Raw genomic sequence first — 23,885 nt, forward strand, 5'->3', positions numbered from 1 at the left:
GACGACAGGGCCAGACCTTCATGCTTCAGGTGGAGCAAGTAGTCCAAGATGGTCTGCAGAAATGACAGACAGGGAAAGACCCCAATGAAAGGTCCAAGAAGTGAAGTGCTTCCACTTGGCCAAGTAGATCGCTCCGATAGAGGATTTCCTGCTACTTAGCAAAACCTGCTAGACCTGCTCTGAGCAGGCTTGCTCCTTCTGGTTCAGCCACACAGCAGCCAGGCTGTCAGGTGCAGGGACTTGAGATTCGGGTGGAGTAGCTGGCCTTGGTTCTATAAGATCAAATCCAGGCACATAAGGAGCTCTAGCAGACCTACTATGGAAAAGTCCAGGAGCATCCTGAACCAGTGCTGGCATGGCCACACTGGGGCAATCAGGATTACCTTTGCCTTGTTCCTCTTGATTTTTAAGAGGACCTTGTGTATCAATGGTATTATGTGGAAAGGCATACAGCAGATCCCCTGACCACAGCCGTAGGAAGGCATCTGACAGGTAACCACTGCCAAGCCCATGCACTGAGCAGAGCTGATTACCTCCAGATGGAGGGACCACTGGTGGTGAGAAGAAAAAGACCTGCTGAGGTGATCTGCCAGCGTATTCTGGTCCCCTGGAAAGTGCAATGCCTCGAGGTGAACAACATGTTGCATACAGAAGTCCCACAATTGAAGAACCTCCTGGCACAGGGCTAAGCAAGCTCCCCCATTCTTATTGGCATAAAACATTGCGTATGTATTGTCTGTCAGGACCTCCACTACTTTGCCCGACAGGTAGAGAAGGAACATCCAGCAGACCAAGCGAATTACCCTGAGTTTCCTGACATTTATGTGCGGAGAGAGTTCTCCCTGTGACTAGAGGCCCTGGGTACTGTGACTGTTGAAGTGGGCTTCCCACCCCAGGTCTAATCCATCTGAGACTAATGTCACCAACGGGCATGGGATGGCAAAGGGAACCCTGATCGTTATTGACTGTGGATCTGACCACCAAGTTAATGATGCTACAACGGCCAAAAGGGACTGTAATAACTAAGTCCAGATAGTGCCTGCTGAGGGAGTAGATTAACGTCAGCCACATTTGAAGAGGTCTGAAGTGCAACTGTGTGTACTGCACCACGTAAGTGCATGCTGACATATGACCAAGCAGTCTGAGACATACCCAAGCAGTCATGAGCGGGTGGGATCTGACGGGACCAATTAGTTCCGACATCACCGGAACTGGGCTTTGGCAGGTAGGCTCTGGCCCGAATAGAGTTGAGCACTGTTCCCACAAACTCTATCCTCTGAACTGGGATCAGAGTGGATTTCTGCTAATTTATCAGCACGTCCAGCTCTTGACAGGTGGCCTATACTTTGCTGACACAGCACTGAAGTTGAGCTCATGAATGATCCTTGACTAACCAGTTGCTGAGGTAGGGATAGATATGTAAACCTTGATGTCTTAGGTAAACTGCAACTACTGCCATACAGTTTGTGAAAACCCTTGGGGATGACACAAGTCTGAAAGGGAGTGTGGTGAATTGGTAGTGATACTGGCACACCATGAATCATAGGAATCTCCTGTGATCATGGAAAATGGAGATGTGGAAATAAACATCCTTTAGTTTGAGTAACAGTGTCTCAGATCCAGGGAAGGAAAGATGGATGCCAGAGAGACCATGCACAATTTGAACTTCTTGTGATATTTGTTGAGTCCATGCAGGTCTAGGAAGGCCTGAGGACCCCTTTGGGATTAGAAAATATCAGGAGTAGAACCCCTTTCCCGGTCAAGTCTCGAGCAACTTCCTCTATGCCCCTCACATGTAGGAGGCTTTCTACCTCCTGGATGAGGAGATACTTGCGAGAAGGGTCCCAAAATAGGGAGAGGTATGGGGGTTGGGAGGGAGGAATGGATAAAATCTGTCACAATGGAAAGAACCCAGTGGTCTGAAGTTATCTGGGGGACAGTATAGAATGGAAATAAATGGTCCAAAACCAAAAAGGGGTTTAAGGAGATCTTAAGGATGGTGGATCCTGGGTTAAGTTGAGTATACTGTCCTTGGGTGCACTCTCAAAAGGCCTGTCTCTGGCCAGCCAGGTACTGGCCCAAGCCTGACTGGCAGGCCAAAGCAGAAGATGCAGGCTGGCTGCGCTTATAATCCTTCCCTTTCTTCTTGTAGGGCTTGTTTCTTAAAGGCCCCAAAAACCTTGGATGTGGTTGCGGCTAGAAGTGCCTTCTGGAGGCTAGGTGTGTGCAAAGGCCTAGAGATCACAGCGTAGCCCTGGATTCCTTCAGGTCGTGCAGCTTGGTGTCCATCTGCTTCAAGAACAATGCATTGCCCTTGAAAGAGAGGTCTTGGATCAACTGCTGCACCTTGTGAAAAAGGCCCGAGGACTACAGACGCAAGCTGCACCGCATGCACACAGCCAAGACCACCAATCTGGGCACTGAGTCAGCCACACCCAAGGCAGCCTCAAGAGAGGCCTTGGCTACCACCTTGTCTTCCTCCAGAATGGCCAGAAATTCTTGCCTTGACTCCTGGGGCAGGGAGTCTTTGAAGCTGGCCATAGAGTCCCAAATGTTATAACTGTATCTCCCCAGCACTGCCTGCTGGTTGGAGATCTGGGGGTCTAAGTTAGCTGTTGAATACACCTTTCTGCAAAACAAGTCAAGCCCCTCTGCATTCTTATTTTTAGACATGGCACTCGCCTGACCTGTCTGTTCTGCTCATTTGCAGTGGAAATCACCAGGGACCCAGGGGGAGGGCACAAGTACATGTATTCATACCCCTTAGCCAGAACGTATTTTTTCTCTGCCTTTTCGAAGCTAGGGGCAGAGAAGACAAGGTCTGCCAGTGCTTTAACCAGTTTTAGCACCCCATCATAGACTGGCAGTGCAACCTTAGAGGGGGCTGCTGCAGCTAAAATATCGAAGAGGATGTCCATGGTCTTTCAGTTCCTCTGCTTTTAGCTCCAAATTTGTGGCGACTCATTTAAGGAGATCTTGGTGAGCCTGGAAGTCATCCAGTAGCAGTGGGTGGGACCCACAATTGCCTAATCTGGGGATGAGGAAGATACCAACACCACAGGAGGAGCTGGAAAGTCCTCCACTATTGGGGTCACTTCCACTGAAGCTGCTGCTGGGGCCTTGGTACCAGGGTTGGAGTCTGAATCGGGGTCCTGTACTGGCTGGGGTGTTGCCAAGACTCGCTTCTCAGATGCGGCTGTGGATGACAGATGGGAGTAGGGGCCTGGCACTGGAAGGAACTCCCCATGGGTTCCAGTACTGCCAGTGTACTGGCCATTGCTCTGGTGGCCAAGTGCCCACAGCAGGAACAGCACCAAAGTCCTGTGTGTAAGAAGAGTGGTGTCTTCTTGGTGGGGGAAAGGATTCCTCTCTGGGCTCCGATAAGTATTCTTCCCTTGGAGATCATGGCGGAGCTGTTGCTGTTCCTACCTGCTGGATATGATGTGGAGTCAGAGAATGGTGCTGTGGGGGGGACGGAGACTAGTGCCATGCTTCCAGTGACCAATGACAATGAGCTGGGGACTGGCGTCACGAAGCTGTTGACCTAAGCCGTGGAGCTGGAGACCAGTGCTGGGACGCTGGGGACTTGTGCTGGGTTGGCGACCACTGTGGTAGATCCATAAGGGGTTTCCCTCTGGAGGGAGCAGTCTTCAATGAAGATTGATCTCATGGTCTGTGCAGTACCAGGAGGGGCATCAGGTCCTCTGCTGCCTATAATGCCTCTAGTGTCAAAGGGGCTCTCAAGCACACAGTGCCCCAATTGCTCCCAGGAGTCAGTGGTGGATCCCTGACTGGGCTCAACTGCCATCAACCATAGCTCTGGGGAGGATGAGTGGCTCGGCAGGGGTCTCACCTTGTCAGCCTCTCCCCTCTTATCCTTTATTGACACAGGGCAGTGCCCTGTTTCAGTGCAGTTTCTTGTGCCACTTCCTCAGCACTGAAGATGGTGAACAGTGCCAAGCAGACCTTCGTGTTGGGGGAGCACTCCGTACCGAGGCCGAAGTGCTCGGTGCTGAATCAGAGTGGGACAGCTCCAAGGCCAATCTGAGGACTGCTTCCATTAGCAGGACCTTCATGTGAATGTCCCTGTCCTTTTGTGTGCGTGGCCTGAAGCCCCTGTAGATTGTGCACTTGTCTTTAATGTGGGCTTTCTGGAGGCACTTTAAGTAGCTTACATGCAGGTCGCTCACTGGCATGGGCTTATGGCAGCTGGCACCCAGTCTGAAACACGGGGACTGGGACATGCCCTGTCCCTGGGACATCCTGCAATGGGACCACTACCTACTCTAACTTAACTAACTGCTAACAACTAAGTCCTAACCACATACAAGAATAACAGAGTTCAAAAACCACTAGGAGAACTTGCAAGCACAAGAGATAAGTCATTCCAGCAACTGTCATGGGTGATAAGAAGGAACCGAAGGGGTGTGGGGCCAGCAGTGCCCTTTATACTGGCGCAAGAGCACGGGGCTCCAGGGGGTGCTAGGGCTGGCTGATGGATACCACTAAGGGAAAAATATCTTGTAACTGTGCACATGGGAACGCACACACCTAACATGGAGTTGACACGAGCCCTCGAAGAACCACCACTATTGTCTCTTGCGACTCTGACACCCCCAAAAGAATTTATAACTTTCTAAGTTTTATTTAAAAATATAGACACACATAAAATAGAAGTATTTACTGAAGAGGTTTGTACTTCTGTAAGGCATAACAGGGAAAACAAAATTGCAAAAATACCTGGTCTAAAATCTGTTAGAAAAGGAAGAGACTCCACATTCTGATTACAATGCTTCAGGACTTGATCTAGACTCTCAGATTCCAAATCCCAGCTGACATCATTATCCTCTGTGTCGCTCTGCTGGTTAAGGCCCTCTGCTGATTCAAGACGAATGTACATCTAAAAAAGACAAGGGTTTTATAAAAGAAAAAAGATTACAGATTTCACAGACACATCAGAACTAACTGCCAGGTGTAATAAGTGATAAAGGGATATTTACAAGGATAATGGTTTTTATCTTGGAAAGATTTGTCACTTAAACACTGGCCCCCTCCCCTAATTCTTCTTTCCTCCACACTTTAAGATTTGTTTTACATTCTACTACTCAGGGTTTAGTTCAAGGCAACCAGTTACTATTTATTAATGCCACACCTGGTAACCATAGTAACACAAGCCCTGCATATATGAAAGTGTGAAGGTGTTAGACTTCCACAGAGGTTTGGTCTTATTCAGAATTCCCTTCCATTCCTTTGGATTTACCACTATGAAATTCATGGAAAAACAAGTTCTAAAACAGTTGATCTCTCTTGTGAAGCATGAAAACATTCTATTTCATCTAAATTTTATTTTTAATATGGCCAATTAGTATAAATGTGTGTATCTATATAAATAACAAAATAATTGTTATATTTAGAGCTAAACTTTCATTAATATACAAAGCTATGGTCTGCATCAAATCTCCAGTTGCAGGCATATGGAGTGCATGCATACCCATGCTGTAGAATATAGATGGGGCCAGCATTTGAACAAGAACTCACCATTACCCTCCAACCTTGGTTAAAAAAGATTTTAATTACAACGTCATGTTATTTTTCTAATCACTGTAATGCGTTTCATGCTGATGTTGCATATACATAACTGTTGCCCACAATTAGAGGAATCTGAATAGAGTTTCTAGCAGTGGCTTTATAAAGGAATATTTATCCTGATAAAAAACACAGAAGTTCAGCTTATTCATGGACAAGGAACCAAAAGCATTTGTTAGATAATTCAGTTGAGAACATATATTCTATTTTAGTTCTTAAACTGGAAACCCATCACTAAGGTATCTAAGCACCTTATCACATTTTAAATTCAGTCTTATATTTTAACAGCATTAGCTCTACCAAGACACTTCCATGGTTTCATGTAGAAAGTTAGAGCAGTATACAAAAAAAGTCATTAAAGAGAGTAACAAAGAGCCACTGATTGATCTAAAGATTTACCAAGCAACATAACTTTAATAGCTCAGTGTAAACCAATCCCTCCGTCAGATTTTGACCTAACCAGCTGCTGGACAAGGGCCTAATCTTATGCCCATTGTAATCAAAGGAAAGACTCCCACACGCTTCAGTGAGTTTTGGATCAGACCCCAAACCACAGACACTGAAGCGTGTGGGAGTCTTTCCTTTGATTACAATGGGCATAAGATTAGGCCCTTGTCCAGAAGGGACAGTACCAAGTAGCAGCAGTGTGGACTGAGAGAAGAAAAAATGCTGAATAGGAGGCCAAAAGATAATTGGTAATATACTAAAAGCCCACAAAACTGAACATTGTGGCATGAGAATGTTTCACCACTTCAATATAAGAAAGAAAATATAGGAGAAGTCAGTATTCTGCCCCAATGATCAAATCCAATTACTTATTCTCTATTACACCAAATGAATAATTAAAAAAAACCAGACTTTTTTAAAAAAGCAAACAAGGAGGTCCCATGGTCTAAATATATTTCTGAGGGAACATCTGAGAGTTCAAGTCTCTTTCTTTTCTTACACCTCTGTATTTCATGCAGAACATAGGGCTTTCAACATCACCTTCCATCTCTGCTGGTCTCCTGTGGCAGTCGTTGCTTCTTTTCACATTATTCAGATAGGTTTCAATTCTGCGTCTGCTGTGGTTCTAACTCACTGCCTCTTGCCCTGGGGGTTCCAGTTCAATGCCTATCTTGTTATGTTATTGAGTATTTCCTCCATGAATGGCTTAGCCATCTCCATTTTTGTTCGGTAATTTCCAGTCCTACTGGCTTCTGTTTCATCCTCCTTCAGGAGTTTGTTGCTTGTAATTTTTTCTAATATTGAGGATTTGTCTAAGGCAGCTGTCAATGAAGATTTAGAGTTCAGATAGTAAAGTCTTCATAAGTCTCCAAGTTTCAGCACTATGTAGCAAGATCAACTTTACAATGGTTAAATATCTGAAGTTTAGCTGGAGGGCAAGACGTCTGTTTCTCCAGATCAACTGCAGAGTTACAAAAACACATTTTGCTTTTACTATTCTGGTTTAATGTCTTCCTCTGTTCCATCTGTTGTACTTAAAATGCTGACAAGATATGAGATATATCCAATTTCATCTAGGTCAGACCCAGAAAATGCAACGGGTGTTTCTTGTTTTGTGTTGATTCTAATGGTTTTAGGTTTTTACAGTGTTGATTTTCAATCCTACTACCTGTGGATAGGCCGGTAAATCACTTGTTTTGACTTTCATGTCTCTATGGGAATGGGATAGCAAGTTGATGTCATCTGCAAAGTCCAGATCCTCTAACTTTTGTGTCAAAGTCCACTATATGTCTCTTATTGCTCAATCCCCATATTACTCAATCCACCACCAGTAAAAAGATCATAGGTGACATAAGACATCCTGGGCTGATGCCCATAGTAACCTCAGTTCACTGTTATGCATTACTTCACACATCATATTTTCAGAGACGCTCTGAAATTTCTGAGGGATTCCACTGTGACAGAAATTTCCATAAAACTGTTCTACTCACTGTATTAAATGCTTGTTGGAAATCTACCAATTCATATAAAGCTTTGACTTCCATTAGATCACAAGTTCTATGATACTACGTAGGATTATTATTTGATCCATACATGATTTCTCCTGTCTGAACCCTGCCTATTCTCATTGTTACCTTGAATCTATCACTTCCTTTATTCTTTATAATGTGTAATTATCTTACTTGGGACATTCTTCCTGATAACTGTTTAATGATGTTGCACAGTGTCTTTGTGTCATTTTGTACTGCAGCAGTTTGTGCATCTATTGCCATTTCGTCTACAAAGTTTCATTTATCTTTCCTACCACTATTTTGGCCTCTCTTCTTTACTGCATATTCCTTCTGGAGTCAGTGTGTCTGTGTTCTTGTTTGCTTAAATTTTGCATCTTTCCTCTCATATAACCTTTCATTGTGATGTTTCTTCCTGAATCCCAGAATTTCTTTACAAGTTTTAGTGAAAGTATCCTTTACCTGTTTCCATTTGCCTTCTATTGTCTCATCATCTTCAAGCACCTGGTATCTATTTGCTAGAGCAATTCTAAACTCTTGCTGCATTTTAGTTGGGTGACATTATAATGTAGTCAAGTATCAGAGGGTAGCCGTGTTAGTCTGGATCTGTAAAAGCAGCAAAGAATCCTGTGGCACCTTATAGACTAATAGACGTTTTGGAGCATGAGCTTTCGTGGGTGAATACATGCATCTGAGGAAGTGGGTATTCACCCACGAAAGCTCATGCTCCAAAACGTCTGTTAGTCTATAAGGTGCCACAGGATTCTTTGCTGCTATTATAATGTAGTGTTTCTGCTGTTCAGACCTATTCTTATTTTTATTTTCAATTTAGTTAGCGTGTGGTCCATTCTCATACCTGCTACCTATATCTTTTAAATTTCTATTACATTTGTGCAAAATTGTAATGTGGTTTGGTCTGGTTCCTTGTTTTGTTGGTATAGTGTAATTTGGTTTTCTGTTCTGTGATCTGCTGACCTCCAAGTTATTTTATTAATAGTATGGTGAGGGAAGATGGTTCCTCCAATGACCAGGTCGTTCATTCCACACAAAAAAAAAAAAAATCAGCAAACATTTCATCATTTTCATTCATTTCACCAAGGTCTTGTTTCCCCGTATTTACTTCCCTGCCAGTGTTGTTGCTCCCTGCTTTAGCAATAATTTCTCCAATTACTAAGAGGACATCTCTTTTGGGGATTTTATCTATTTTGTTATGTAGTTGCTTGTACAAGGCGGTTGGTTTTTTTTGTTGTTTTTTTTAAAAACACTCTTGGTTAGTTTTATTTGTAGGAGAACAACAGACACTTTCTGGAATTTTGATGAAAACTGTACTATTCTAATCCTTTTTGAAACTGGTGCCCATTCTATCTTTTGGTTGCCCCCCCCACAGATTTTATCAGACCCACACCATCTCTGTGTATGTCACTGGCATTCAGTAATCCAGAATATAGTAGGATGTGTCCAGTTGACAAGGTGATTTGTCCTGATGTAACTCATCTCATTTCACTTAGGCCAAGTACATCTAATTTATGTCTCCCCATTTCTTTTGTTACTTTGACTGTTTTACCAGCCTCATGTTAGTCCACACATTCCACGTACCAATTTTGGTAATGGATTTTGGAGAGAGCAAATTCATCAATAGAGTAGCTTCCTTGGGGTTATGGCAACTTCATGTTTTCATCTTTCTTCTAGGTCTACTTGAATTAAGTTGGATTGAGTTTGTTGGACAGAGTGGTAGTATAGGTTTCTGTAATGACTTTGTTTTACAGAGGAGTAGGTTGTTAGCCCACTCTTAACTCCCTACCAGGTTGGCTTAGTCTGGCTCCTACTCTTTGACCTATCTGGCATGGGTAATCCTACTAAGATAAATACTCCAGCCAGCATAGCTTGTGTGTGCAAGGAGGCATCTGCTTTTTAAAAGTCATGTCTATATGTGAACATGACATTGAGAATATTTTTTGAAGAATAGAGACAGGATTGATTGTTTCTCAAACACTCCTGCCAACCAAATATTTGAACCACTATATAAATATCTGACATGCTGTAATTTAATTAACTGATACAGATTTAAATTATCAATAACTGATAACCACAAATGCTTGTATGCTGACACTGATATATTTCCATGACAACGTTCACAAGACTGGAAAGAGGCAGTCATATCCTGTAGCCGTTATCAAACAAACATTTATAACATATACCTTATTAGGTGACACAAGGTGCTTAACACTAACAGGAAAAAGTTCTCCTGGAATAGGTAGTGTTAGCATTGTATATGGTGGCAAAACAGGAGCCCCTGCTTCGGATAACAGTAACTCCTAGAACAAGATAGGATTTAGTTAGGTTTCACATTTTGGTAACTAATTGCAAGTTTGCCCTTCTATGACTTCTGAAACTACAGAGGAGTTATTTTATAGACTAAAATAAGGTAAACAAGACATCCCTGTTGACAAAGAAAAATCAAATCAAATTCAAATTTTCCTTGTTCCATTTTAATTCTTATCTTCCATTTTTAAGCAGATAAAGAGGTTAGGGAACTAATTCAGTCAAGGCATGAATTTTGTTTAAGGAGAATGTAAAATATTTAAAGAAAAGCTATTCAGAGGTACTCCTAAACAGTTAAGATATTTAAAAAAATGATGTCACTACTTTGGACAAGATTCCTCACCAAAGGCTCTTAAAGCAAAGTAAGCAGTAATGGATAAGAGGGAAGGTCCTCTCATGGATCAGTAATTGGTTAAAAGACAGGAAACAAAGGGTAGCAGTAAATGGTCATTTTTCAGACTGGAGAGAGGTAAACAGTGGTGTCCCCCAGGGATCTGTACTGGGACTAGTGCTATTCAACATGTTCATAAATCATCTAGAAAAAGGAGTAAAACAGTGAGGTGGCAAAGTTTGCAGATGATACAAAATTACTCAAGATAGTTAAGTCCAAAGCTGACTGCGAAGTCACAAAGGGATCCCACAAAACTGTGTGAATGTGAAAAAAATGGCAAATGAAATTCAATGTTGATAAATGCAAAGTAATGCATAATGGAAAACAATCACAACTATACATATAAAATAATGTGGTCTAAATGAGCTGTTGCCACACAAAGATCTTAGAGAGTCATTGTTGATAGTTCTCTGAAAACACTTGCTCAATGTGCAGCTTCTAGCAAAATCGCTAACAGAGTATTAGGAACCATTAGGAAAGGGGTAGATAAAAAACAAACAGTAAATATCGTAAAGCCACTATTTAAATCCATAGTATGCCCACACCTTGAATACTGTGTGCAGTTCTGGTCACCCTATCTCAAAAAAGATAATATAAGAATTGGATTAGGTACAGAAAAGGGCAACAAAAATGATTAAGAGTATGGAACAGCTTCCATATGAGAGTAGATTTAAAAAAAGACTGGGAGTATTCAGCTTGGAGAAAAAAAAAAAAAAAAAAAAAAAAAAAAGACTACTATGTTTTAGTCCCAGACAGTAAACAGAAATTCACACCCTATGACCTGTCCATGACTTTTACTATATACCCCTGACTAAAACTTGGGGGGGGGGGGAGGAGACAGCTTGGGGGGCTCCATGGGTGCTGGGGGAGGCGCAGACGAGCAGAGGGGGTGCGCCGTGGATGCACAGCCCGTGCTCAAGGGGAGGATTGATGGAGCTGGGGCATTCCTACCTCCACGTGCTGCCTCCGCTTGGCCCCAATCCCCGGTTCTGCAGCTCCCACTGGTTGGGAACCATGGCCAATGGGAGCTGATGGGGCGGTGCCTGCCGGTAGAGGTGGCACATGGAATTAGGAGCTGAGGGAGGGGAGTTCCTGTAGACATTCCGAGGAGCCAGCCCTAGGTAAGCGCCCTCCCACACCCAACCTCCAGCCCTAGGTAAGCGCCCTCCCACACCCAACCTCCAGCCCTGAGCTCTCCCCCAAACTCCTGTTGCTAGGGACAGGGGGATGAGATTGCCCCAGCAGCAGCCAGTGCAAATGGCCCAGGTGCTCAGGTGGCCCCCGGGCCAGGCAAATCAGCTGCTGCAGAAGTCATGGAGGTCACAGAAAGTCATGGAATCTGTGACAAACATGGAGTCCTACACAACACAAGAACGAGGGATCACCCAATGAAATTAGTAGGCAGCAGTTTTAAAACAAACAAAAGGAAGTACTTTTTCACACAACACACAGCCAGTCTGTGGACTCACTGCCAGAAGATGTTGTAAAGGCCAAAACTATAACTGGATTCAAAAAAGAATTAGGTAAGTTAATGGAAGAGTCGTCCATCAATGGCTAATGCACCCCCACTCTCCAGATGTCCCGAAGCCTCTGACTGCCAAATGTGGGACTGGACAACAGGGGAGGGATCACTTGATAGTTGCCCTCGTCTGTACATTCCCTTTGAAGCATTTGGAACTGGCCATTGTTGGAAGATAGGATACTGGGATAGATGGACCATTGGTCTGACCTATTCTTAAGTTATGTACTTTATTTGAGGCTAAGAACAAGAAGATACCACAGCAGAATAAAGCACTGATAATTAGATGTAACTTCTCCACTAAAAGATAAAATAGAGGTACAGCCAAAGCACTGGTCAACAGCAAATGCTGAAAATCAATCCATGGCTTCCCTCCCAAAGTAACAATACATATTTAATGTACTTTGCACTTGAAAAATGGCTGAAATACTGAAAAGTTCATTTTAAAATTTTTCTTTAACAAGAATAAAGAAGGGTTTCAACCATTTCAAGAAGGAAGCAAGTCTTTAGGAGGGATCTGAATAAAACAGACTGGGATCTGGCACAGAAGGATTAGGTAAGGTAATGAGTTTTAGTGATCAATTGTGAAAAACCCACAAAACCTAAACCCACCCATTCACACGCTACACATTGAAACTCACCTCATAGCTGATATTACATTTATCCTCAAAACACTTTTCACTGTAATGTATTATGTCCTAAAAAGCAAGTAGAGTACAGTTCAATTTACGTACCAGTGTAATAGGGGCCTTATAAACACCTAAAATATGTAGATAAAACACTTAGATTTTTCAGGTAATATTTCCTTAATTCATAATACATAAAGGCTGCCTTGATTCAGGAAAACATTTAACTCTCATTGGATATCAATGGGACTAAAGAACATATTCAAGTACTTTCATGAACTGAGGATTTAGAACCTGATTCTGTAGTCCACATTCAAACAAAATTTCCACCGAGTTCCAATGGGAATTTTGTCTGAGAACTGCAGGATTTGGCCAATTCATTAATAGAAAGGGAATCCATATATAAAGAACTGCAGCATTTTCTAGTAAGAATGGACCAACTCTCCTTGAACTTTGAGGTGTGATTGGGTACTTTCACCCTCAAAAAAACAGGTTCCCTCTTGCACCACTTCATAGCTTCTCTCAAAAACATGACTGAAAATAGGTATCCAACAGTTGCCTTCCAACAACGGTGCATTTTATGGCACAACTAAATGGGAGAAGGGATGAAATGACTATAAGGTGTATGAACAACTAATTGAAAGACAGTTCTCAAATACTAGTTTATCAATGGTTTGCTGTCAAACTGGAGAGATTTATTTAGTAGAGTCCCACATGAATCAGTCCTAGGTCTGGTACCTTTCAATATTTTCATTATTTGGATAATGGAGTGGAGAATATACTTCTAAAACTTGTGTATGACACTTAGCTTGGAGGGGTTGTTCGGATTTTGGAGGACAGGATTATAATTCAAAATGACCTTGACAAATTGGAGAATTCGTCTGAAATCCACAAGGAGAAATTCAATAAAGACAAGTATAAAGTACTACTTTAGGAAGGAAAAATCAAATGCACAACTACAAAATGGGGAATAATTGGCTAGGTGGTAGTACTGCTGAAAAAGAGCTGGAGTTAAAATGCACTGTGAATTGAACATGAGTCAACAACATGATACAGCTGCAAAAAAGGCTAATATAATTCAGGAATGTATTAGCTGGAGTGTTGGATCTAAGACATGGGATGAACTATCCCACTGTATCTGGCACTCATGAGGCCTCAGCTGGAGTACTGTATCCAATTCTGGGCTCCATATTTCAGCAAAGTGGTGGACAAATTGGAGAGAGTGCAGAGGATAGAAAATAAATAAATAAATAAAAAGCTTAGAAAACTTGACCTTTGAGAAAAGTTTAGAAGAACTGGACATCTTTAGTCTTGAGAAAAGAAGACTGAGGGGGATCTGCTAATAGTCTTCAAATATGTTAAGGGCTGTTATAAAAAGGAATGTGAACAATTGTTTTCCATGTCCACTGGAAGTAGGATAAGTAGTAATAGCTTATTCTGAAGCAAGGGAAATTAAGGTTAGATATTAGTAAAAAACTCTCTAGCTATAAGGGTAGTTAAGCTGTGGAATAGGCTCTCAAGAGAGGTTGTGGCATTCCCATAATTGGAGTTTTAAAGAAAAGGCTGGACAAATACCTATCTGGGTAGTCTAGATTTACTTGGTTTTGCCTCAGCACAGGGGATGGGATTTGATTTCCTGAAGTCTCTTCCAGTCCTACATTTCTATGATTCTCTGACAAAGTGCAGAGCAGTGAGTATATAAAGTGGAGCAAAAACAAAGCATAGATGAAAAATCTTGGCTTCCTCCCTCTCCACAAAGAGGAAATGTTATTCAGGATGAGGTGAGAAAAAGCCACTCTCCCTGAAGTTTCTGCCACTTCTAGAGAAACCAGATCAGAAGAAGCAGGGAGAGTCAGATATCTTACTTAAGAAGTGTCCTTAAAAATAACTTGAGAGTTTAAATGCTTTTCTGAAGTTAACTATTGTACCTTTTGGATGAAGTCCATAAAAGATGGTTACCTACCTCTCGTAATTGTTGTTCTTCGAAATGCGTTGCTCACATCCATTCCAATAGGTGTGCGTACGTGCCGTGTGCATGATCGCCGGAAAGCTTTTCCCTTAGCGGTACCTGTCAGATCAGCTGTGGAGACCCCTAGAGTGGCGCCTTTATGGTGGTGTATATATGTCCCTGCCAACCTGCCATCTGCTCAGTTCCTTCTTGCCGAAATACTCTGATAGTGGGGAGGCGGGCGGGATTTGGAATGGACATGAGCAACACATCTCAAAGAACAACAGTTATGAGAGGTAAGTAACCATTTTTCCTTCAAGTGATTGCTCATGTGCATTCCAATAGGCGACTTCCCAGCAGTTACCCGGGGGAGGGGTCGGAGTTCACCTGATCGCTGAGTACAGGACTGCCCTACCAAAAACAGCATCATCCTTCACCTGCTGGGTGATGGCGTAGCATGAAGTGAAGGTGTGGACTGAAGACCAGGTTGCTGCCTTGCAGATATCCTGGATAGGGACCTGCGCCAGGAATGCTGCGGATGCCGCCTGCACTCTGGTAGAGTGCGCCACAAATGGAGGGGCTGGTATTTTAGCCAGGTCATAGCAAGTCCTAAAACACAATTTGATCCACAACGAGATGCGCTGTGATGAGATTGGGAGCCCTCTCATTCCTTCTGCGATAGCAATAAAGAGCTGTGGTGATTTATGAAATGGCTTCATGTGTTCAATGTAAAATGCCAAGGCACGTCTAATGTCCAAGGAATGGAACATGCGCTCCCTGTTAGTGGCATTGGGTTTAGGAAAGAACACAGGTAAAAATATATCTTGGTTCACGTGAAACTGGGATAAAACCTTAGACAGGAATGCAGGAGAGTGTAACTGCACCTTGTCCTTATAAAATACTGTAATAAGGAGGTTCAGAGATCAGTGCTCTGAGCTTGGATACCCCTCTAGCAGAGGTTATAGCTACCAGAAAGGCCACCTTCCAGGAGAGGTAGGACAGAGGGCAGGTAGCCATGGGATCAAAAGGGGGGGCCCAGGAGTGAGGACAGGACCAGGTTGAGGTGCCACTGGAGAACGAGCTGTTGTACCAGGGGATAAAGTCTGTCCAGGTCCTTAAGAAACCTGGTCACCATGGGGTTACCGAACACTAACCCCTCCCCCCGCCACCATTCCCGGTGGCTGAAATGGTCGCAAGGTGTGATATTGCTAACCTTTGGTGCTTGAGATATAAAAGATAGTCCAAAGTAATGGGAATTGGGGCTGATTGTGGCTCAGTTCCTCTTTGTTGAGACCAAATGGATAAATGCTTCCACTTAGCATGTGGCTCGAGTGGAGGACCTCCTACTTCCTAACAGAACCTTCCTTACTGAGTGTAGGCACTGAAGCTCAAGAGGGTTCAGCCATGGAGCTTCCACGTCATGAGGTGGAGGGACTCCAGGTTGGGGGGTTGCAGAAAGCTGTGGTCCTGTGTGATTAGGGTTGGACAGAGAGGGAACGCTACTCGTCTGTCCACTGAAAGGTTCAGTATCATGTTGAAACCATACTGTTGAGGCCACGCCGGTGCTATGAGGATCAAAGAAGCCCTGTCCTGACAAGTCTTGAGGAACACACTGTGTATGAGGGGGAATGGCAGGAATGCGTACAGCAGGTGATCCATCCATGACAAGTGAAAGGTGTCCGCAGTGGAGCCTGGGCTGTGATTCAGGAAGGAGCAGAACCTCTGGCACTTCCTGTTGCCCCACACTGCGAACATGTACATGTAGTGAGAGCCCCACCTCTGGAAAAATCGAGTGAGCCATATCCGGTCTGAGGGATCCCCTCATGTCCATGGAACGAGCGACTGAAGCAGTCGGCCAGCTCGTTCTGTGTCCTGTTCTGGGGTGTGTAGCTCCCAAGACTTCAGAGTAGCGCGAGAGTCCTTTAGGCTATGCAGGCCCATGTTCGTGTTTTGAGCAAACAGGCCCTTGCAGTCAAAGGGGAAGTGCTGTATGGTATTCTGGACCTCCGGTGGGATTCCCGAAACCTGGAGCCACACACTGCGCCTTATTGCAATGGCAGTGGCCATGGTTCGAGCTGCAGAGTCCGCCGCGTCCACTGCTGCCTGGAGGGTGGTCCTAGACACCACTCTACTCTCTTCAAGGAATGCACCAAACTCTTTGAGAGTCAGCCAGGATTAACTCCCAGAATTTAGCCAACAAGCTCCAGGCAGGGCTGGCTTTAGTAAGTGCGGGGCCCAATTCGAACAGTTTCAATGGGGTCCCAGCAGGGATGACTGGGAAAAAAAACAAACCACACTACAAAAAAAATGCGTGGGGCTTGTACTCACCAGGCAGCGCTCCTAGTCTTCGGAGGCAGGTCCTTCACTCGCTCTAGGTCTTCGACGGCACTGAAGGACCTGCCGCTGAAGTGCTGCCGAAGACCTGGAGTGCCGCCAGGTGAGTAAAAATTAAAAAAAGGAGCCTCTAGCCAGGGAAGGGATTCTCTGCCACTTGCCCCTCCTGGAGGACCTGCCACTGGGCGCGGGGCCCTCTTAGGAGCGAGGTCCGATTTGGGGGAATTGGTCTAAAGCTGGCCCTCAGGAATTAAAGGTGTATCAGCTAAGCACTGCCTGCTGATTCGCTACTAAATCGAATAGACTTTATGGTCAAAGAGATCCAGCTTCTTAGTGTCCCATAACTTAGGTGCAAGGCCTGGCTGTCCTTGCCACTCCTTGCTGCATCAACCACCAGACTCCCTGGCTGCGGGTGGGTAAAAAGGTGCTCGTAGCACTTTTGCGGCACAAAGTAGCATCTCTTGACCCCTTTAGCCATTGGTGGTATAGAGGCCAAGGTTTGCCAGAGCACCCTCATGGTGTTCTGAATTGTCCTTATGAGGGGCAAGGCCACTCTAGAAGAACCCTTGGGAAGGAGGATGTCTACCATCAGATCCGTGTCCTCCATAACCTCTCTGCCTGGAGGTTAAGGTTAACTGTCACCCTCCTAAGCAGGCCTTGGTGATAGAATGGTAGATGTGCCTGCCACCGCCTGTTCCAATGAAGAGCTTCCAGGAACGGGGTCTTCCGGCCCCTCTGGAGGTTGGGTCAGGTACCTCAAAGGCTCTCCACGACCGGAGGTTCAGGAGCCACCAACGTCAGTGGAAGAGGGACTGCGCTTGCCTGTGGCAGCTCATCAGCCCTGTCTTGTATGGAGTCCTCAGGGGCCCTAGAGATGTAGCGTGCCAGCGATGTTGCTGATCGAGGGGCATGGGGGAGGGGGCGCAACATTACAGATACCGGCCTGGATCTCTGAGCCTGATGGTAGGCCCAAGGGGTCCAAAAGGGCCATTGTACTGGGCCCTGCCACTGGGGTGGCTAAGCGATGGCTGGTGCCAGTTGTTCCGTTGGCCTAAGGTACCGGGATCGGTGGTGGCTGCTTCAGGAGACAGAAGATTCAGCGTCCAACTCTGATGAGTATTCTGTACCCGACCATGGGGGAGCAGAGCCTGACGGTGCCAGTGAGCAGCACTGGGGAGATGGAGATCGGCGCCGCAACATCACGGGCTTCCCCTGATGATGAATCAATGGCGGTGCTGCCATCAGTGCCACGATGGATGTTGGAGCCGTCCGTGGTGCCGGGCTCGACGCCGCAGTCGGTGCCGTCGCTGGTGCTACTGGTAGTGCCTGAGTTTGCATAGCCAGGTACTGTGCCATCATGGCAATGTGGTCTTGAGCTACCTCATGTGTGTTCGGAGTGGAGGGGAGGTCAAGCTCTTCCTCCAAACCGTCCCGGGTAGGGGAGTCCATTCTCACCGGACTCAATGGCTCGAAGTCAATGGCACCAGTTCTTGAGCACCAGACCGAGTGCCCCACCAGAGGACGCACCCCACTGGAATCCATCCTTTGTTTCTTGAACGTCCCGTCTGGTTTCTTTTTCTTATGCGGCACCAGGAACGCGAACAGTGACGCCTGGTGGCACTGGCTTTGTGGGCCAGAGAGCGGTGCTGGTGTTCCCTGGTGGAGTCCTTCCTCGGTGCTGGGACATCCCACACTGAGGCCAGTGCGCTTCATATTGACGATGCCGGTGTTGGCTCTGGCTTCGGATGATAGTCACACTCCCTCTTAGTCTGGGGTCTGAAGTGCCAGTAAATTGGGCTCTTATCTGTCTGATGGCCCTCCCTGAGGCACTTGAGACAGGGGGCGTGTGGATCACTTGTGGGTTTTGCCCACCACTCGCAAGCCTTAAACCCCTGCAACCGAGGCATGCCCTGGCACCAGGAAGAGTAGAACCGGGGGAAACCCCCTAAAGTAAGCTAATCTGATCTACAACTATTAATAGCTAACTAACTAACAACTATTCACACAAAAACAAGAGAACCACTAGGTAAGGCACGTGCAGATGCAAGGGACTGAGCAGTTCCAACGACCATCATGGGCAGTAAGATGGAACTGACCAGGCGGCGTGTCGGCAGGGACATATATACACCGTCATAAAAGTACCACTCTAGGTGTCTCCATAGCCTACCCGACGGGTACCACTAGGGGAAAACCTTTCCGGTGATCGTGCATGCAGCGCATACACACACCTATTGGAATGCACATGAGCAATCACTCGAAGAACTATAAGTTTTATATCAGTTTAGAATAATAAATTCATTAATAAAATTTAAAATTAAGCAGCTATCATTTTCAGTACAGTTCTCACTGTTACAATGGATGAATTCAAGAGCAAAGAGTTTGCAATTCCGTACGAATTTCCATGTCACTTTGGCAAGAAGTTGTACCTATATTTGTTTCTACTTGCAAACTATGCCTTTGACATTGCTGATTTATACATTTTCAGACATTAGTAATATACAACAAACCTAAAAGGCATTTAAAAATGTGACACAGTAATAATGACAATAATCTGGGGGAAAGGTCACAACCTCAAATGGATTAAATGTTTAATCTTTCAGAGTCACTACAGCAGCAAAAACAAACAATAAATCTTACTTACCAGATTTGATATATCCTGACAATCTTCAAAAATGCAGTGTTTGTGGTATGCCATAAAGGAAGAAAGTGACATCCCATCAAAATAAAGATTAACAGATACTTTGCCCCATGGATTATCTGGACGTTCCTGTTTGAATAAAACAAAGTAGACTACTGCCATAATGCACATAACATCATGGCTGAGATTTTGCCAACATAATAGTCATGAAAGAGGAAATTACTTACCTGTAACTGGAGGTTCTTCAAGATACGTGGTCCCTATTTGTATTCCAAACTTGGGTGCACATGTGCACCATACACTGGAGCAGGAAGTTTTCAGTAGCAGTGTCCACTGATGTGTATGTATGTATATGTTACCTCATGCTCCAGGTGAGGTTAAGAAGCTATGCAGGGAGACGGTCCTTCAGTCATCCTCTTCACACTGAATAGCGCAGTCCGTACCAGAGGGGACTGAGTGGGTATTGGAATACAAATAGGGACCACACTTTCAGTTACAGGTGAGTAACCTCTTCTTCTTCGAGTGATGGTCCCTATATGTATCCAAACGCAGGTGAGTATCAAGCAACGATCAGCTTGGAGGGGGGTCTGAGGACAAACGAGGTATCGCTGTCTGCAGGACAGCACAGCCCACAGCTGCACCTTCTGTTGCTTCCTGGGCGATGGCATATTGGGTAGTCAAGATATGCACAGAGTGCCAGGTCGCCACCCAGTATATGTCCTGCCAGGGGACGTCCACTAGGGAGGAGGAGGTAGCTGCATTTGAGGCAGTGGGCTGTAATCCTGACCACCTGTAGCACTCTATGATGCATGTAGACATGCACTTTGATATGAGCTGTGAAGAAAGGGCTTGGCCTAGCAACCTTTCTGCAATGGCTATGAAAAGGTATGGAGAGGTGCAAAAGACATGGGTCCTGTCAAGGTAGAACACAAGTGCACAATGGACATCCTATGAGTGCAGAGTCCTGCCTGTTGGAGTGAAGTGTGGCTTAGGATGGAAGACCGGGAGATGGATTGACTGGTTGAGGTGGAACTCAGAGACCGCTTTTGTGAGAAACGTAGGGTGAAGATGCAACAAAACTTTTAATGGAAGTTTATGGGTGCGGTCAGCCATCATGGCTCCCAATTAGCCGACCTGCCTAGTGGAAGTGATGGCCATGACAAATATGACCTTCATGGATAAGTGTGAGAGGAAACATGTGGCCAGGGGCTCGAAGGGAGGTCTGATGAGCGCAGAAAGTACAAGATTAAAGTTTCAGTGGGAGAGCTGGTTTAAGGACTAGTGGGAAATGTTCATCAGTCCTTTCAGAAAACAGGTGGTGATGGTGGGGCGGGGGAGAAAACACCAAGTGGCGATCCATTGGTGGGAGGAAGGCACTAAGTGCCATGAAGTGGACTTGGACCGAGCTGAGGGAAAGGCTTGAAGTCTTAAATCCAGGAAGTAGTCCAGGATGGTCGGGACAGAGACATCACTAAGGAAGAGATGCTGGCACTGCGCCTCAGGAGGTGAAACACTTCCATTTCACAGCATAATAAGCCCATGTGGAAGCTCATCCAGGTGAACATGATTCGTTGAGGAAGAGTTAACGTAATTTTTGTAAAGGGAAATCATGCCTCACCAATTTATTAGAATTCTTTTAGGCGATGAACATGCATATGGACAAGAGGGATCCAGTGGATATAGTGTACTTAGATTTTCAGAAAGCCTTTGATAAGGTCCCTCACAAAAGGGAAACAAAGGGTAGGAATAAATGATCACGTCTCAGAATGAAGAGAAGTAAAAACTGGTGTCCCCAGGGGTCTGTTCTGGGACCAGTACTGTTCAACCTATTTATAAACAAACAATCTGGAAAAAAGGGTAAACAGGAGCTTGCAAAATCTGCAGATGATACAAAACTACTCAAGATAGTTAAGTGAAAAGCAGAATGTGAAGAGTTATAAAGGGATCTCACAAAAGTGGGCAACTGGGCAACAAAATGGCAGATGAAATTCAATGTTGATAAGTGCAAAGTAATAAACACTGGAAAACAATCCCAACTATACATATAAAATGATGAGGTCTAAATTAGCCCGTTATCACTCAAGAAGGATCTTGGAGTCATTGTGGATAGTTCTCTGGGAACATCCACTCAAAATGCAGTGGCAGTCAAACAAGCTAAAAGAATGTTCCGAATCATTAGGGAACCAACAGATAGTCAGACAGAAAATATGTTGCCTCTATATAAATCCATGGTACGCCCACATCTCAAATACTGCATGAAGTGGTCACCCCATCTCAAAAAAAAAAAGAAGATATACAGGAATTGGAAAAGGTACAGAAAAGGGGAACAAAAATGATTAGGGGTATTGAACAACTTCCATATGAGGAGAGATTAATGAGACTGGGACTTTTCAGTTTGGAAAAGAAACTAAGAGGGGATTTGATAGAGGTCTATAAAATCAAGACTGGTGTGGAGAAAGTAAATAAGGAAGTGTTATTTACTCCTCATAGCACAAGAACCTGGGGTCACCAAATGAAATTCATAGGCTGCAGGTTTAAAACAATCCAAAGGAATTATTTCTTCACACAATGCACAGTCAAACTGTGGAATTCTTTGCCAGAGGATGTTGTGAAGGCCAAGACTACAGCAGAGTTCAGAAAAAGAACTAGATAAATTCATGGAGAATAGTGGTTATTAGCCAGGGTGGGCAGGGATGGTGTCCCTAGCCTCTGTTTGCCAGAAGCTAGGAATGGGCAACAGGGGATGGATCACTTGATGATTAACTGTTCTCTTCAATCCCTCTGAAGTACCTGGAATTGACCACTGTCGGAAGACAGGATACTGGACTAGATGGACCTTTGGTCTGATTCAGTACGGCCATTCTTATGTTCTCATCTGCTGTTTAAGTACATAATGTACCGATGTCAAGCAGGCTGTTTACATGCGAGTCCCATCCAAAAACACGGACTGTGAGGCGAACTGGGCTTGGGCTGGGATGTTGGACTCTGCTCTGGTGCTGGGTGAGGAGGTTTGGCAGTGTGAGGAAATAGATTGAGGGGTGGGCGGAGAGTATGAAAACCAGAACTATCAGAGCAAAACAGAGCTATCAGTAGGGCTGTTGTGGCTCAATTGCAGAAGATCCTGCACAGTATTTGGGGAATGGGGGAAGGCATAGCAGAGACCTGTCCCACCACAGAAGGAGGAGAACACTGCCCTGGGAATTATGCTCCATGGTCCCCCAGGAGCAGTAAAGGGAAAAATTCCAGTTTTTGTGAGTGGTGAAGAAGTCACAGTGAAGGGTGCCCCAGGCACGGCAGATGGAACGGAGAGTGGGATTGTGTAGCTCCCACTCATAATTGAGGTACCAGCTCCATCCAAGTGTGCCCGAAGAGAGTTCTGCACTTGCAGGAGATATGCCACATGGAGTATGACATTCTGGTGGATACACCAGTTCCAGAAGTGGATAGACTCTGCACAAAGTGACTAGGACTTGGTGCCCTCCTGCCTGTTTATGTATGCCACCACAGTGGTATTGTCAGAAAGGAACTGAATGTGGCGAGCTCAGATACGGGGCAGGAACATATGGCAGATAAGGCGGACTGCCTGCATCTCCAGGATATTGATAAGTATGCAGGTTTCATGCTGAGTCCAAACTCCTTGGGTGGCATGGCTGCCCAGGTGGGCACCCCAACTGGCTAGGGAGGCATCCATGGAGAGGGTGGTGGTTGGAAAAGGAGTGCCAAAGGAGGTACTTATCTTGAAAGGGTTCGTCCACCATGTGAGGGAGGCCTGGACATGAGATAATCAGTGTGGTGGCCAGGCAGTCGAAGTGTGGTCTGCAGAATGATAGGAGCCACACCTGTAGACAGAGCATGTGCAGATGGGCATGCAGAGTCACATGGGTGCAGACTGCCATATACCCAAAGAGAGAGAGACAGCTGCGCACTGTCGTGTGTGGGCTGTAGTGTAGGGCCATCAGGGCAGCGAAATGGCCTGCCAGTAGAAAGACCTGAGTTGCTACAGAATCCAGGCATGCTCTGATTAAGTGAATTGTCTGCATCAGGATAAGAACAGATTTCTCCTCATTGAAACAGCTGTTGAGAGTGGTGAGAAGAGAGCGGAGAGGACAGATGGCCAATGCCATCTTGGGGAGGGATGGTGCCACAAGAAGCCAGTCATCTAAGAAACGGAACACAGAGTACCCACCTCAGTAGTTTTAGTTGGAGCAGCCATGACCACAAAGACTTTGGTGAAGACTCTTGGGGCCATCGCAATCTCAAAGGGGAGAAGTCTGAACTAGTAGTGGTTGTCACCCACATGGAAGCAAAGAAGCCTGTGGTGGGCCAGATGGATGTCGATGTGGTAGTACACATCCTTCATGTCGAGAGCTATGCCCCCTGGGAGAGGGAGGGGATGATGCAAGTGAGTGTCACTATACAGAACCTGGTTTTCCTGATAATATATACTGAATAGTTGGAGATCAGGTTGAGCAAGTACTGGGAGTAGAAGCCCTGGCACTGAGGGTGGTGCCATGCAGGCTCCTGATACCAAGGGTAGATGACATTGTATGGGGCATAGGGAGCGTG

General features: G+C 45.1%; 1 protein-coding gene across 1 annotated transcript in view; it reads right to left on the reverse strand.

The window, feature by feature from the left end:
* Nucleotides 1-23,885, reverse strand: part of RNF17 (ring finger protein 17) — a 206,147-nt gene that overhangs the window by 13,926 nt on the left and 168,336 nt on the right. Inside the window, exons 33-36 of the mRNA XM_050928582.1 lie at nucleotides 19,323-19,448; nucleotides 12,415-12,471; nucleotides 9,740-9,856; nucleotides 4,741-4,900 (exon numbers count right to left, since the gene is read on the reverse strand). Of these exons, the coding sequence (XP_050784539.1) occupies nucleotides 4,741-4,900; nucleotides 9,740-9,856; nucleotides 12,415-12,471; nucleotides 19,323-19,448 (460 nt within the window). The remainder of the gene's footprint in view (nucleotides 1-4,740; nucleotides 4,901-9,739; nucleotides 9,857-12,414; nucleotides 12,472-19,322; nucleotides 19,449-23,885) is intronic.

Source organism: Gopherus flavomarginatus, chromosome 1, assembly GCF_025201925.1.
Source record: "Gopherus flavomarginatus isolate rGopFla2 chromosome 1, rGopFla2.mat.asm, whole genome shotgun sequence".
In the NCBI taxonomy this organism is placed as follows: Eukaryota; Metazoa; Chordata; order Testudines; family Testudinidae; genus Gopherus; species Gopherus flavomarginatus.